General features: G+C 42.6%; 1 protein-coding gene across 3 annotated transcripts in view; it reads left to right on the top strand.

The window, feature by feature from the left end:
* The window catches only part of plxdc1 (plexin domain containing 1), a 68,751-nt gene that overhangs the window by 21,750 nt on the left and 34,501 nt on the right, over window positions 1-12,500 (top strand). For all 3 annotated transcript variants that reach the window (XM_048233867.1, XM_048233866.1, XM_048233865.1), the window contains exon 2: window positions 3,053-3,213. In XM_048233867.1, the coding sequence (XP_048089824.1) occupies window positions 3,053-3,213 (161 nt within the window). The remainder of the gene's footprint in view (window positions 1-3,052; window positions 3,214-12,500) is intronic.

Genomic DNA, 12,500 nt, shown 5'->3' with positions numbered 1-12,500 from the left:
AATCATGCAGCGTAGCCTACTCTACCTTGTCTGTAGACATTATTTCCAAAGCCAGTGCTGGATAAACAAATAAGCGTCGTCGCGACAGGAAAAGTGCTTTGGTGTTGCTTTAAAATGGAAATTAAAGTAATGTTTCAAAGTTGCACTCATGTTACATGGATATTATTTTTTGACTAAGGTATTCTGCTTTTATCATATAGTTAAGTTCTATATGTAAAATCATAACAGGCTGCTCTGTTCTTTTGTGTTGTCGTTAAGCCCGTGTTTGGATAAGCCTAGTGCGTATGGCGGTCGCACATTTTATTTTATTTTTTGAGTCACATCCAGGGATAGTGGGGGTCGCCAGTCTCTGGCACGGTTATTTTGGGGGTCGCGGGTTGAAAAGTTTGGGAACCCCTGGTCTAGACCGTTAAATACTTTAAAGAAAGATTATGAAAGGATATGTGCTCATTCATATAATAATAAGTATTTATAGCCCATTATATAGCATTTGTGATGTGTTCCAAACAGAAAAACGGATAACCGGGGACACATTACACAAACAAATGATACACGCATTCATATGCAGGAGAATATTATCAACCGTTATTTACTTCATCCAAAGGCTTAATTGTAAGCATAATTGTAAGGGTGTTTGACACCATCGATCGACGGTGAATGTTCTAGCTACACTTATTTCCACAGAGCAGTTATGGTTTTGTGTTCACTATTTTAGTACTCACACCCTATACGGAGCCTTGGAGGGGTTGCTCAATGGTGTTTTATGTCCCCAAAGTTGTCTTCCAGGCAGCACTGCCACCGTCGACTTAAAGGCACCTTATCCTAAACCTTCTTGGGGCATAAAACACCAAGAAACGTAGGGGTCATTGCAAGATGACGTGCACTAATTTTACTAAATTGTGCTCTCAATTTAGTAAATCGTGCGCACATTTTGCTAAATTGTGTGCACAATTTACTAAATCGTGTGCACATTTTACTAAATAGTGTGCTCGTTTTACTAAATTGTGCTCTCATTTTAATTTTTGTAAAGACAGTACAAGAGTTTCAACACAATAGCCAAATTTCACACACAAAATGGAAGAGGAGGGTATATTAAAATGTATTCTTAATTTGTTCTTGTCATAATAAGCTTACTGTATATTGTATGAGGCACAGATTTTCATTAGTGGTGATCTTATTGGTCACAGTGTGCAAGTTCCATTGCACAATGGCTTGTCAGGACGTGGGAAGGTTGGCTGAGAAAAGGTTGTTGTTGCTGGCAGCAGATCCCGCGTCCTTTTAACAAGTCCAGTCTGTTCCCAGTGAGATCAACCAGCACCAGCCTTTCCAACCAAGCTGGAACCAGTCGCACAGCTATCCATGTACTGCTGGTGTTGAGTTGGCAAAGTTTAAAGTGATAAATCCTTGCTTTCGAAATCTTATGCTTGGCTAAAAACTGCTCAAATCAGCTGTGTTTTCCCTGTGTGTGTGTGTGTGTGTGTGTGTGTGTGTGTGTGTGTGTGTACTGACAGGGAGACAGAAAAATAGTCTGAACTATAGTCAAAAATAGTCAGAGTCTGGAACTCCAGGAACATCATGTAGGCCTCCTCCCACTTGAAGCTGTCAGACTTGACCACTAGTTTCCCAAATTGTCCACCCCAGGCCTCCTCCACCCTATTCCCCCGGTCCTCTGGCCTGCTCTGCCCAGCCGCCTGCCTGCATGCCTGCCTGGCCCCCTGCCTGTGTGTGAGGGCGGGAGGGAGGAAGTCGGTGCTGGTTCTCGGTGATCCGTGGCATCCTGATTGGCTGGTTCTGCTGGGCTTGGTACCTCTGTAGCCCTCTGGCTGACGACTCCTTTGCCGGTTCATGGTTTCTCTTCTGCGGAATGATAAGTCTCTCTCTCTCCCTCTCTTTTCTTTTCTCTCTCTCTCTCCCTCTCTTTACTTTTCTCTCTCTCTCTCTCCCTTTCTTTCCTTTTCTCTCTCTCCCTTTCTCTCTCTTCTCTCTTTTCTCTCTCTCTCTCTCTCTCTCTCTTTTCTCCTCTCTCTCTCTCTCTTTTCTCTCTCTCTTTCTCTCCTCTCATCTTTTTTCTCTCTCTCTCTCTCTCTCTCTCTCTCTCTCTCCCTCTCTTTACTTTTTCTCTCTCTCTCTCTCTCTCTCTCTCTCTCTTTCCTTTTCTCTCTCTCTCTCTCTCTCTCTCTCTCCCCCTCTCTTGTGCTTTTACTCTTTTTTCTCTTTCACTCTCTCCATGTTTGTTTCTTTTCCTCCCTTTTTCTTTCCCTCTCCTTGTCTCTCTTCTGCTCCCCTCTTTCTCTCCTCTTCTCTTTGTCCTTTCTTTCTTTCATTCTTTCTTTCTTTCTCTGTCCACTCTCCTCCGCTCCACCCCGGACTGAAAACCCATCATGTGAGAGAGTGAGTGCGTCTTGGCTGGATGCTCCCCTCACTTCCCCTCACAAACCCAGTCAGACTCAAGGCCAAGCCGAGGCGCTTCAGTGGAATGGCATGAGGGAATAGATTGCGTGGTGGTGGTGACACAGTGTGCCAAAGGACACTACAAGGGCAGTTCGGCTTGATTATGTGTGTGTATTTGTGTGTGTGTTTGTGTGTGTGGATAGATATGTGTGGGTTTTTGTGAGTGCCTACATCTGTGTGAGGGTGTTTGGGTCTTTCTCTGTGTGTGTGTGTGTGTGTGTGTGTGTGTGTGTGTGTGTTGTGTGTGTGGTGTTGTGTGCGTGCCTTGGTGTGCTGTTTATATTTGTGCCTTTCTGTTTATGTCTGTCTCTATTTGTTTCTCTGTGTGAGAGAAAGTGTTTGTGTGTGTGTGTGTGTGTTTTGTTTGTGTGTGTGTGTGTGTGTGTGTGTGTGTGTGTGTGTGTGTGTGTGCATGTGTGTGACTACTTCTCTCCTCCTTGCGTATTCTCCACCAGCCTCGGCTCAGCAGCAAGGCCATCATGTCTGTGTCTGTGTCTGTGTCTGTGTCTGTGTCTGTGACTCGTCCCCTCCCATCCCTGGCTAAAATTACATTTCTCCGCGTCTCTAAATTGCATTTCCTCTCCCTTCCCTCGGCGGTCAGGCACGCCGCATGGCGGGGGCTCGCTGAGATCGGACCGGGCCCTGGAGGTGCCCAGGGGCCGCAGGGAGCGGCGGGAGAGCCTCAACCGGGCCGGGGCGGAGCACATGGGCGGCGGAGGCCTGGCCATCGACACGCTGCCCGACAACCTGACCCGCGTGGTGGTGAGTACTAGTGACGGTGGCGGAAGGGGTGAAAAGAGAGGGAGGAAGGGAGGGAGGGAGGGACAGAGAAAGAGGAGAGGAAGAAAGAGTAGGGGAGGGGAGAAAATGTAGGGGAGAAAGGGAAAGAGGAAGGGATGAAAGAGATAGAGAAAGAAAAAAATGAGAATGTGCCCGTTTTTGTGGTACATTTTGCACTAGTGTTATTAATCTGGATATGAAGAAGTAGTTGGTGTTGTTTTTAGGAAAGAGATTTGCCTAGTACTTTCTCAGTAAGGTCACGTTCTAAGTTCCGCAACAATTGAAGGTTCTGAAATTCTATGTTGAATTCAATGAACCCAGATATTCTTTAGAACGTTCATTTCTCAACATTCCCTCCTTTAAGGGTTAATGGACAGCCTGTCTTATTTTATGACGTCTTATCAAGACAAATTTGCTTGTTTTAAGTACAAGGATGCTTAGATTTGTAATAATTTGTCTTATTTTTGGAGGGCCACTTTTGCAGTGTAGTGAGGGTGAAGGAGGAATGGGAGAGGGAGGAAGGGAGGAATAGAGGAAGATGGAGGGAAAGAGCGAAGGATGAAAAAGAGATAGGAAGAAAAATGAAAGTGTAGATGGGAGAGGGATGGTGGAAGAGAGGAAGGAAGGTCATGGTGAATAGAGGAGGGAGAGAAAGAGTGTAGAGAGAGACAGAGAGGAAAGAGGGAGAGAATTAGAGGGGAATAGAGATTGGTGTTGGTGGAGAGGATGGAGAGGGTGAGACAGGAGGGGTGTGTTAACTCATTGAATGCCAAGCTGTTTTCGGGAGCTTTGTCCTAGAGTGCCAGCAATCTAGACCATTGTTGATGATTTTTGTACAGCCACAGCATATTCTGTGTTATTGCTATGAACACATACAATAGCTCCATTAAAGGTGAGACTTTAAGCTCTGGGGTGGGTGCAAACCCTGTATTTCTACTGCGCCTCTGTTCCTGAGAAATCCCAAGCTAAACAGTGGCTAGTTTTCATCAAAATCGCTGTTTTTTCTAGAAATGGAGATATAACGTCTTTCATGAAATATGAAGTGTTGCCTGTTACTTACTTGTGTAAACTTTCCGGGAAGTGATCAGCGAGACCTGGCGAGACTGCCACCTAGTGATAGACCCACGAAAATGGCCTGGTTTTGACCTGGCGTGCATGCGTCACTGATTCGACCAAAGCCGCAACCGAGTTATGATAAAATGTCCAGATAAAATGTCCAGATTGTGCGTTTTCATGAGTTTTTGATCGCCATATATTTTCATTTCCATTCATCACAGAGTTCCCAAAAATCACATATAAGGTGTGTTAGAGTGTCTAGTTTAAGTAATTAAAAAAAAAGCTAAAAGCGTAATATTCGTTTTTGGCACTTTATGGGAAGGAAAAGCGTTATATTACGTTTTGGCACTCAATGAGTTACAGAGAAAGAAGTCAAGAGACCATGAAAGATAGAGTAAGAGGAAAACACAGTGTGTAAGTAAGTTTGCAAGCTTTATGTCCATTATTATGACCGCGACGCTGTGGCGGCGGTCATATAGGATTTTAGTCAGATTTTTATTTTTTTTTTTTTATTTTTTTTTTTTTTTTTTTTCGCATGCCCAAATTTCCGTCAATGATTCCGGGACACTGAAAGACCGGGGAATTTCGAAACTTGGTGGACATGTAACCCCACATGGATAGCATGGAACCATCGTTTTTTGTTTTGATCTGTAGCCCTCCGGCTGAATTGGACCCCGAAAGGAGGGTAGGGCGAACACAGTTTTCTGTGAATATCTCGAAAACCGTAGGGTTTAGGAGGACCATTTTTTTTTTTGTATGTTGATCTCAAGGGGCCATGTCAACCCATTCCATAACCACTCATTTCATGTATAGCGCCACCTAGTTAAACACAAAAAAGTAAAAATGAGGTGGTGTAATTGAAGGTATCTGTGACCTAACATAGTCAAAACTGCACAAAATTGAAGTGTAGGATCATTATGACACCCTATGTATGCACGCCAAGTTTTTGTGGAATTCCGTTCATGGGGGGCCACACAATAAATTAATTTATGTTACTATACACCAACTGGCCTGTAGGTGGCCGGAGACAGTTTTCTGTGAATATCTCGAGAACCGTGGGGCCTAGGAGGTCCACCTTTTTTTTTTGTATGTTGGTCTTAAGGGGCATGTCAACCCATCCCATTACCACTTATTTCATGTATAGCGCCACCTAGTTAAAATTAAAAAGCAAAAAAATGAGGTGTTTTCATCTCTCAATATCTCTGGCTGACAAGGTCAAAACTGCACGAAATTAAAAAGAGTAGGATCATTATGACACCCTCTGAATGCATGCCAAGTTTTGTGTACTTTCGTTCATGGGGGCCTTACAATAAAATAATTTATGTGTACATTTAGTGGCGTACACCAACAAGATTCGGGACACTGAAAAGACGGGTTTTAAAACTTGGTGAGCATGTACCCCACATGGATAGCATGGAACCGTCATTTTTCGTTTTTCATCTGCAGCCCCCCCGCTGGACTGGACCCCGAAAGGAGGGTAGGGCAGACACAGTTCTCTGTGAATCTTTTATGGTATGTTGGTCTCAAGGGCCACATCAACCTGGCTCATAATCACTCATTTGTGATTTGCCCCCGGTAAAAAATGAAAATCAGTAGGATTAAAGAAAGCCAAAATAAATATTCATCATCATCATCATGGCTGCATTTTCAGTATTGGCGAAGTAGTCGTTTGTCCACTAGATGGCATCGTTGCAGTGAGGCGTAATTTTGTTGGAAGTTAAAGTGGGTTGGAAAAAAAAAACAATGGGCGCTTCATACAAGGACTGTAATTTACCGCTAAAGGAACATCTAATAAGGATAGGCGATGTTCACATGAAGTGTAATTCCCATTTCTTCTTGAAGCGAAATAAATCTAAGGATGTTTCTCGGACATGCTTGGTTTTACTGCAGGAATACGTTAATCTTGTAATATCAATAAGGACCTAGGTAATGTTACGTTAGCGTTGGTTGAGTGATGGAGGCATTTGATTGATTGCATTTGTAGAAAACTATAAATGCGGTTATACCAAGCAAATTGATAGCAGCACTGTTTGTATCTTCGACTGTCATTTATTGCACGTGCTACAAAATCATTCTGTGCAATGGAAGATTTACCAACGTTACACGGTCTGATACAGTTTTGCCTATACATCTGCGTGAGACTGAGGCGCCCTGTTTATTTTGTTTTAAAGATGCGTGCAGGGTGTGAGAGGGGAATCGATGTGCTTTGATTACAACGGTAGTTGTAGTCTGTGAAAAAAAAAGCACGATGTGTGTGAAGTATCAAACAATGACACCTTCATTTCATTATGGCTGCTTTAGCAAAACACCATAAACTACTGTGTAGTGGGTCCCATTTAGAAGTGGCTACTTCATTCGGCTCGCTTGACTCATGGAGCTGCGTGAATGTTATTACAACTTTTAAACCCGCGATATGACAGTTTAAGTCAAAACCTTGATACTGTAAGGCGTAAAGCCATTGGTTTCCAAAGGAGATTTTATTTTTATTACTTCCAGCATAGCCTATTGACAATTTATGTTGTCAATAGGCCTACCTTATAATCCTACCTGTAGCTTAGGAAGCTAACAACTTTCTATTAGGATCTAGTTTGTTAGTTACCGTTTTGTCATAACTCCCTGATGCATTTTTTGCATTTAGAATAGCCAGAGCGTGTATATCTCAATCGGAAAAATTAAACAATATCGGGTGCCTATGGACTAGGCTGGTGAACCAGCCTGATCTGCCCTTATTTATTTTTGATTTCTTAAAGATTGAGCTTGGTCTGATGAAAGCCAGACTAGCCATGGACCTCCAGTTAAACAATGCAAGGGAACATGAATCAGCCTATATTTGCACTAACAATAACGGACAAAAGCTTTTCAACTTTGGCCCGTTAAAATGTATGAACAGTCTAGCGCATTTTCATCAAGGCCCATTTGGACATGTCAGTTATTTGCACCACTGGTTAGATGTAAAACAGCATTTCGTTTCAGACTAGGCTACTGTTACTTAATTTGTGCATTAACAATAACGTTTCAGACTACTGTTACTTAATTTGTGCATTGACAATAAAGTATTACATGAACTAAAGATGACTAAAAAATCTTATGTAGAAGAAGAAACATTCACAAAAATCCATCCATCCAAAATGACCTTTGTTTTTTGATAGCTGTTGAGCTTGACATGGAACTGACAGAGATGTTTTTTTTGTTTATAAATACATAAAAAAAATAAATAAATAAATAACATTATGCTGATACCTTTTGCTTTTCCCAAATACAATGTAGCCTACAGGTGTAAGTGACCTTTCATCAATCCAGTTGCAATGGATGAACTGTGATGAACTGCCCTACTTGTGATTGTTTAGAGATTTTAAAGGTTTTATAACAATTCTACATCTTCTTTGGCTATTCTACAATCTATTCACCTTTTCAGCACCAGTAGGGTACTTTCTGTGCAACCAAGCACACACACTCAGGCATGCCAAAAGTTTCAAGAGTGGGGGATGGAGTAAAATATGGAGACAAATTGAAGTGTGATTTATTTTCGCGGAACGGATGTACAGGACTGAGCGGCGGTCATATTTTGTACCGCTATGCGGTACATCTAGTTAATATAATTATATGATTAGTGCTTTTCACAAATTGCTTTACAAGAGCTTGTAGATACACTGCAAATACAAAGCAAACAAAAGTACACAGTGCATTCCTAATATGCAGACCTGGTGCACACAGGTTACCCACACACCTGTCTGAACAGATATACAGCTTAATTGCCCTCTAAAGGAATCAGCAGAATCAGCAAAACCTAAAAGGTGCGGGCAGAACATTCCTTCCTCTAGTTGCCACAGCCTGGAGAGTGTGATCAGGATGGGTCATTAGGCAAGTGTGTGGGCCTGACAGTAAAGGTATTTGACCTGAGGGAGCGTGTTGATGAGTAAGGGGGAAATAGATCAGCCATATAAGTAAAGGATAACGGTTGCTGAAGTGTCCCGATATACAGAATTAATAGACAAAGTAGAGGCTAAGAAACCCCTCGACCCCAGAGTATACCGAGACACCTCGAAGGCTGTTATCCCGCTTATTCCACGGTTACAAGTACAAGTATAGGCTATAGTTATGCATTGACAGCACACAAAGGAAATATGCAGTTCACTTTAAAAAGAAGCCGACTTGTTCAGTTTGTTGTACTATTTTCTTTGGGGAACTAGATCAGCCACATACCGTACGCAGGAGCCTGACCTTGTAATGCTCTGAATGTAAGAGGGAGAATTGTGAAGACTGAATCCAATATGCATTAAAGAGAGCCAGTGAAGAGAATAGGATAATGGGGTAATGTGAGACAGTCTATTTGACCTAGAAATTGTTTTGCGACAGCTTGAATTACCTGCAGATGATCATCAGGAGTCTGAACTGCCTGCAGACAGACAATCAAGGGCAGACTTACTAAGCAAGAAGAGAACGGCACCACCGCAGTCAATACGAGGTGCCGAGGGAATGTATAAGTAAGTTAGTAACTAGTTGTATGTGGCACCAAAATATATCCAGTCCCTGAGTGTGGGGGCCTAGATAACCTATAACCATCACCAGGCTTGAGGGGGAAATGTCTGCAAATATGGAATATTGCAACGAGTATGATTGATTCCAATGAGAATAGCAGGGGCCCCAGGGCTGAGCCTTGTGGGACCTCACTGGACAGTGGATTGGAATCACACACAAAGTTGGCATTACAATGTTAAGTTAATGTTAAGTTAAGACAAACCTGCTCACATATAGAGCATGTATGAATATATCTATATGAAAGAATGAATCATGAATATATGAATGTTTTAGATGATCTTCTTTAGGCGACATAATGGGCGAGTGGTGGCAAACTTCCCCTGGATCGATATCTGTACTGGGTCTTCCTCATTGGTGGTTATGGCTGTGTGCTCGAAGCCACAGATGGCCTTTGTCGGCCAGCGGTGCTCCCCTTTGTCACCAATGAGAATAACAGGGGCCCCAGGACAGAGCCCTGTGGGACACCACAGGACAGTGGAGTGGAATCACACACAAAGTAGTGAAGACAGTGAAACTTCTGTCAGTGAGATAAGATGTACACCAGTCTATTGCACTGCCTGATATGCCTACCCAGTCATGTAGCCTCTTAATTAGGACATGTTGATTTATTTTGTTAAATGGAGGCTGAGGTCTAGTGGTACTACCACATAATCATCATCCGCATCAGATTATAAGAATATATAATTTGAAACCCTCAGAAGAGCAGTTTTATTAGAGTGTCGTTTCCCAGACTGAAACTTATTAAAGATATTGTGCCCCTCCAACATGGCAGTGAGTTAGAGGAAGCGAGAAAGGGAAGGATAGGGAGAGTGAAAGAAGAAATATGGGGGAATGGAGAAATGAAAAGGGGAAAAGTAAAGCAGAAATAGAGATTATGTCATAGGTCACAATGACGTCAAATAAAGAAAAAGAAGAAAGAAATGCACAAAAAAATAAAAGAGATGCATTGCAATAAAGGAGAACCTGACAAGTGGTATTGAAGAATTGAGCCACAGCAATAGCACATCTAAATGAAAAGAAACAACAGTACCGTCCCTGTCTCAGCACCCCAGGAAAGAGAGAAAATGAAATAAGATGGAGGGGAAGGTAAAGAAAAGAAAAGGCTACAAAGAAATGAGATGGAGGTAGAGAAAGCCACATACAGCTTATAGCTTACAGAGAGACAAGGAGAGAAAACTACAGAGAGTAAAAGAGGGAGCTATAGAATGATGTTCCAAAAAGATAGAAAATGAGAAAGGAAAAAGACAGGAGAGAGAGATAGAGATAGAGAGAGGGTGGGTGTCCTCCTCTGTGTGCGGCGTGTGAAGCCGTTCTGCTCCAGTGCCCTGTTTTGTGTAGTCACTGAGCCGTTAAAGCCTGCATCTCTCATTACCCACCCCACAGCAGTGCCACATCAGGAACCTGTTTCCCAGGAAACAAGATCGGTCATTTAGCATCTAGTGAGGAGAGCAAGAGCCTCTACACTCCTGTGAAAAAACCTAACAACACCACAGGTGATGGCCCAAATTGACAGGTGATGCAGATGCTGGAAACCCCAACTGATTTGCTGGATGTGTGTGTACCCCTTGTCAACATGGATAGAGAGAAAGACTTGTATCGTCTGGGCTATGTAACATATAGTTTCATACAGCCACTATATGAAATAAATGTAACATGTCATATATATATATGTCATATAATAACCACTGAATCTATTGAATAACCTACAGTATAACCGTGCAAAAGTGTTATGGAATATTTCTGATAAGGGCCCGTGTTGTTACTCAATGTTTCTCAATGTATTACAGTTACACTACAGTATACCACTTTTGTGCATTTATGGTGCAGTTCAACTGTACTTTAGGCTTGCGGGGTTGTTTATTCAATAAGGAAAAATTTAAAGTGTGACCCAATTTTATAAATACAATATGACCCTGTGAGATCTGTCCTCTGGGGGCATGACCAGACCTGGGGGGTGTATTCAGAGCTGAGAAATGAGCTATCGTTTTTTTTTTTTCTTTTTAATATTGTTTGTGCTTTTTATACCTTTAATCAGCATAACACATGACACGGGCGCTGCAACCAGCCACGTCACAGTGTCCCCTAGAGCTGAGCTATCTCGCGTATAGACATATATGGCCCTGTGTACTGCTGTCAGTACCGGCAGAGATCATCACGAATCACGGCAACAGATGGTGTTTAGTGACCCAAAACGAAAACAGCCCAACGCACAGTGAGGCAGCTGTGTTTTTAGTAGATAATTAGGATGTGAAGTAAAGCCTTATTAGCGAAGCATACTGAGTACTCTGTGCAATAGAGTGCACTGTACAAAGTAGCACTCACAGGGCACATCTGTTCAGGTTAACAGTTGATACTAAACAACCGTTTATATTTCCATATGCACTTTTAAATTGTTATTATTATCCAGTCATTTTACTTGGCAGGATGAAATGAGGATTGCGGAAGCGTCTGAGGATTTAATAGTACGATCCCAGACAAAATGGCAGATTGTGTGTGTGGCCTTTTGGTGCTGGCTGTGGTGCTTTGGCAAACTTGCTGTACACAGAGGAGCAAACCTAGCCTGGGTGCCATTCCGAACTTAGTCCTGCCCACAACATTTGAGGTCGGGAAGTTCGGTCTGGCATTGCTCCATTGTGGTGGAAGTATCAGCCCTATATCGGGCGGACCAATCAAATCAGGCTTTACGATGATGGATGGTGAGCAACAGCTTCTGGTCTATCACGCCATCTGAGCACGCTTAGATTAGGGCTTATGTTTGAAACAAAACGCTGTGGCTAGAAGGATACATGGCTTTAGGACCCCATATGGAAAATTCAGATTATTTAATGAGGTTGTATCACTGAAAACGATTATTTCTGGAAAACTTTTGGCCAAAGTTGAGATGTGGGAAAACTGGTGGTTTCACTTTCATCAAGGGAAAACAGCTGTTGAATTGTGACATGTTCCCTCGCTTGTTTGAAATCTCTGATTGACCACCTGTTCGAGGATTTTGCATAAAGCCTTTTCCCAGCTGTTTAACATTTTGTAGCATATCACTGTTCAACAGAATTATTTTTAAAAACGGAGGGGATATAGGAGCAGAAGGATGGTTCGGTGTTTTCTTCTACACCTCACGTAAGCTATTTCGTTGCTCTGATTGGTTAAGGTCTATCCACTGAGTGCAGAGGCATTCCCCTGGATCAGTTGGAAACACGCCCCATAATTACGTATATTCTGACTAGAATTTGAGTATGACAACGTCAGGCTAGAGCAAACCACTTCCAACTGAAGTCCAGGAAGTCAACCTAGTTGGACTGTGGCTGTGAGAAGTGACAAAGAAAAGATAATTCCACAGCACTGACATTGACCAGAACCATGAATAAGAGTCTAGAAGTGCTTTTAGGTGACAAATTCCATATTCCTGGACAATGGCCGATTCCGGAACTCGCATAAGATTCCAGAAGCCCTTTTGCACGTCGTCTCACATGCCCTAGTGAGCTGTGGTGACATCCATCCCCTTTAGTTGAGCCATCTCTCATCCTGCTCTGCATTCCAGCATTACTGGAGGTCTTAGCGGTGAACTCGATTTCACGAGACGGACAGACCCTTTTCACTTCATCTTAGTCATATATAGTCATCCGTCAGATCAGTTAATGACCTGGACCAGGCTGTTAGGAGGACAGGACTATAGCATG

Source organism: Alosa alosa, chromosome 22 (genome assembly GCF_017589495.1).
Source record: "Alosa alosa isolate M-15738 ecotype Scorff River chromosome 22, AALO_Geno_1.1, whole genome shotgun sequence".
Lineage (NCBI taxonomy): Eukaryota > Metazoa > Chordata > Actinopteri > Clupeiformes > Clupeidae > Alosa > Alosa alosa.
Note: the sequence above shows the minus strand (reverse complement) of the source record. Positions and strands in the feature narration are given on the sequence as shown.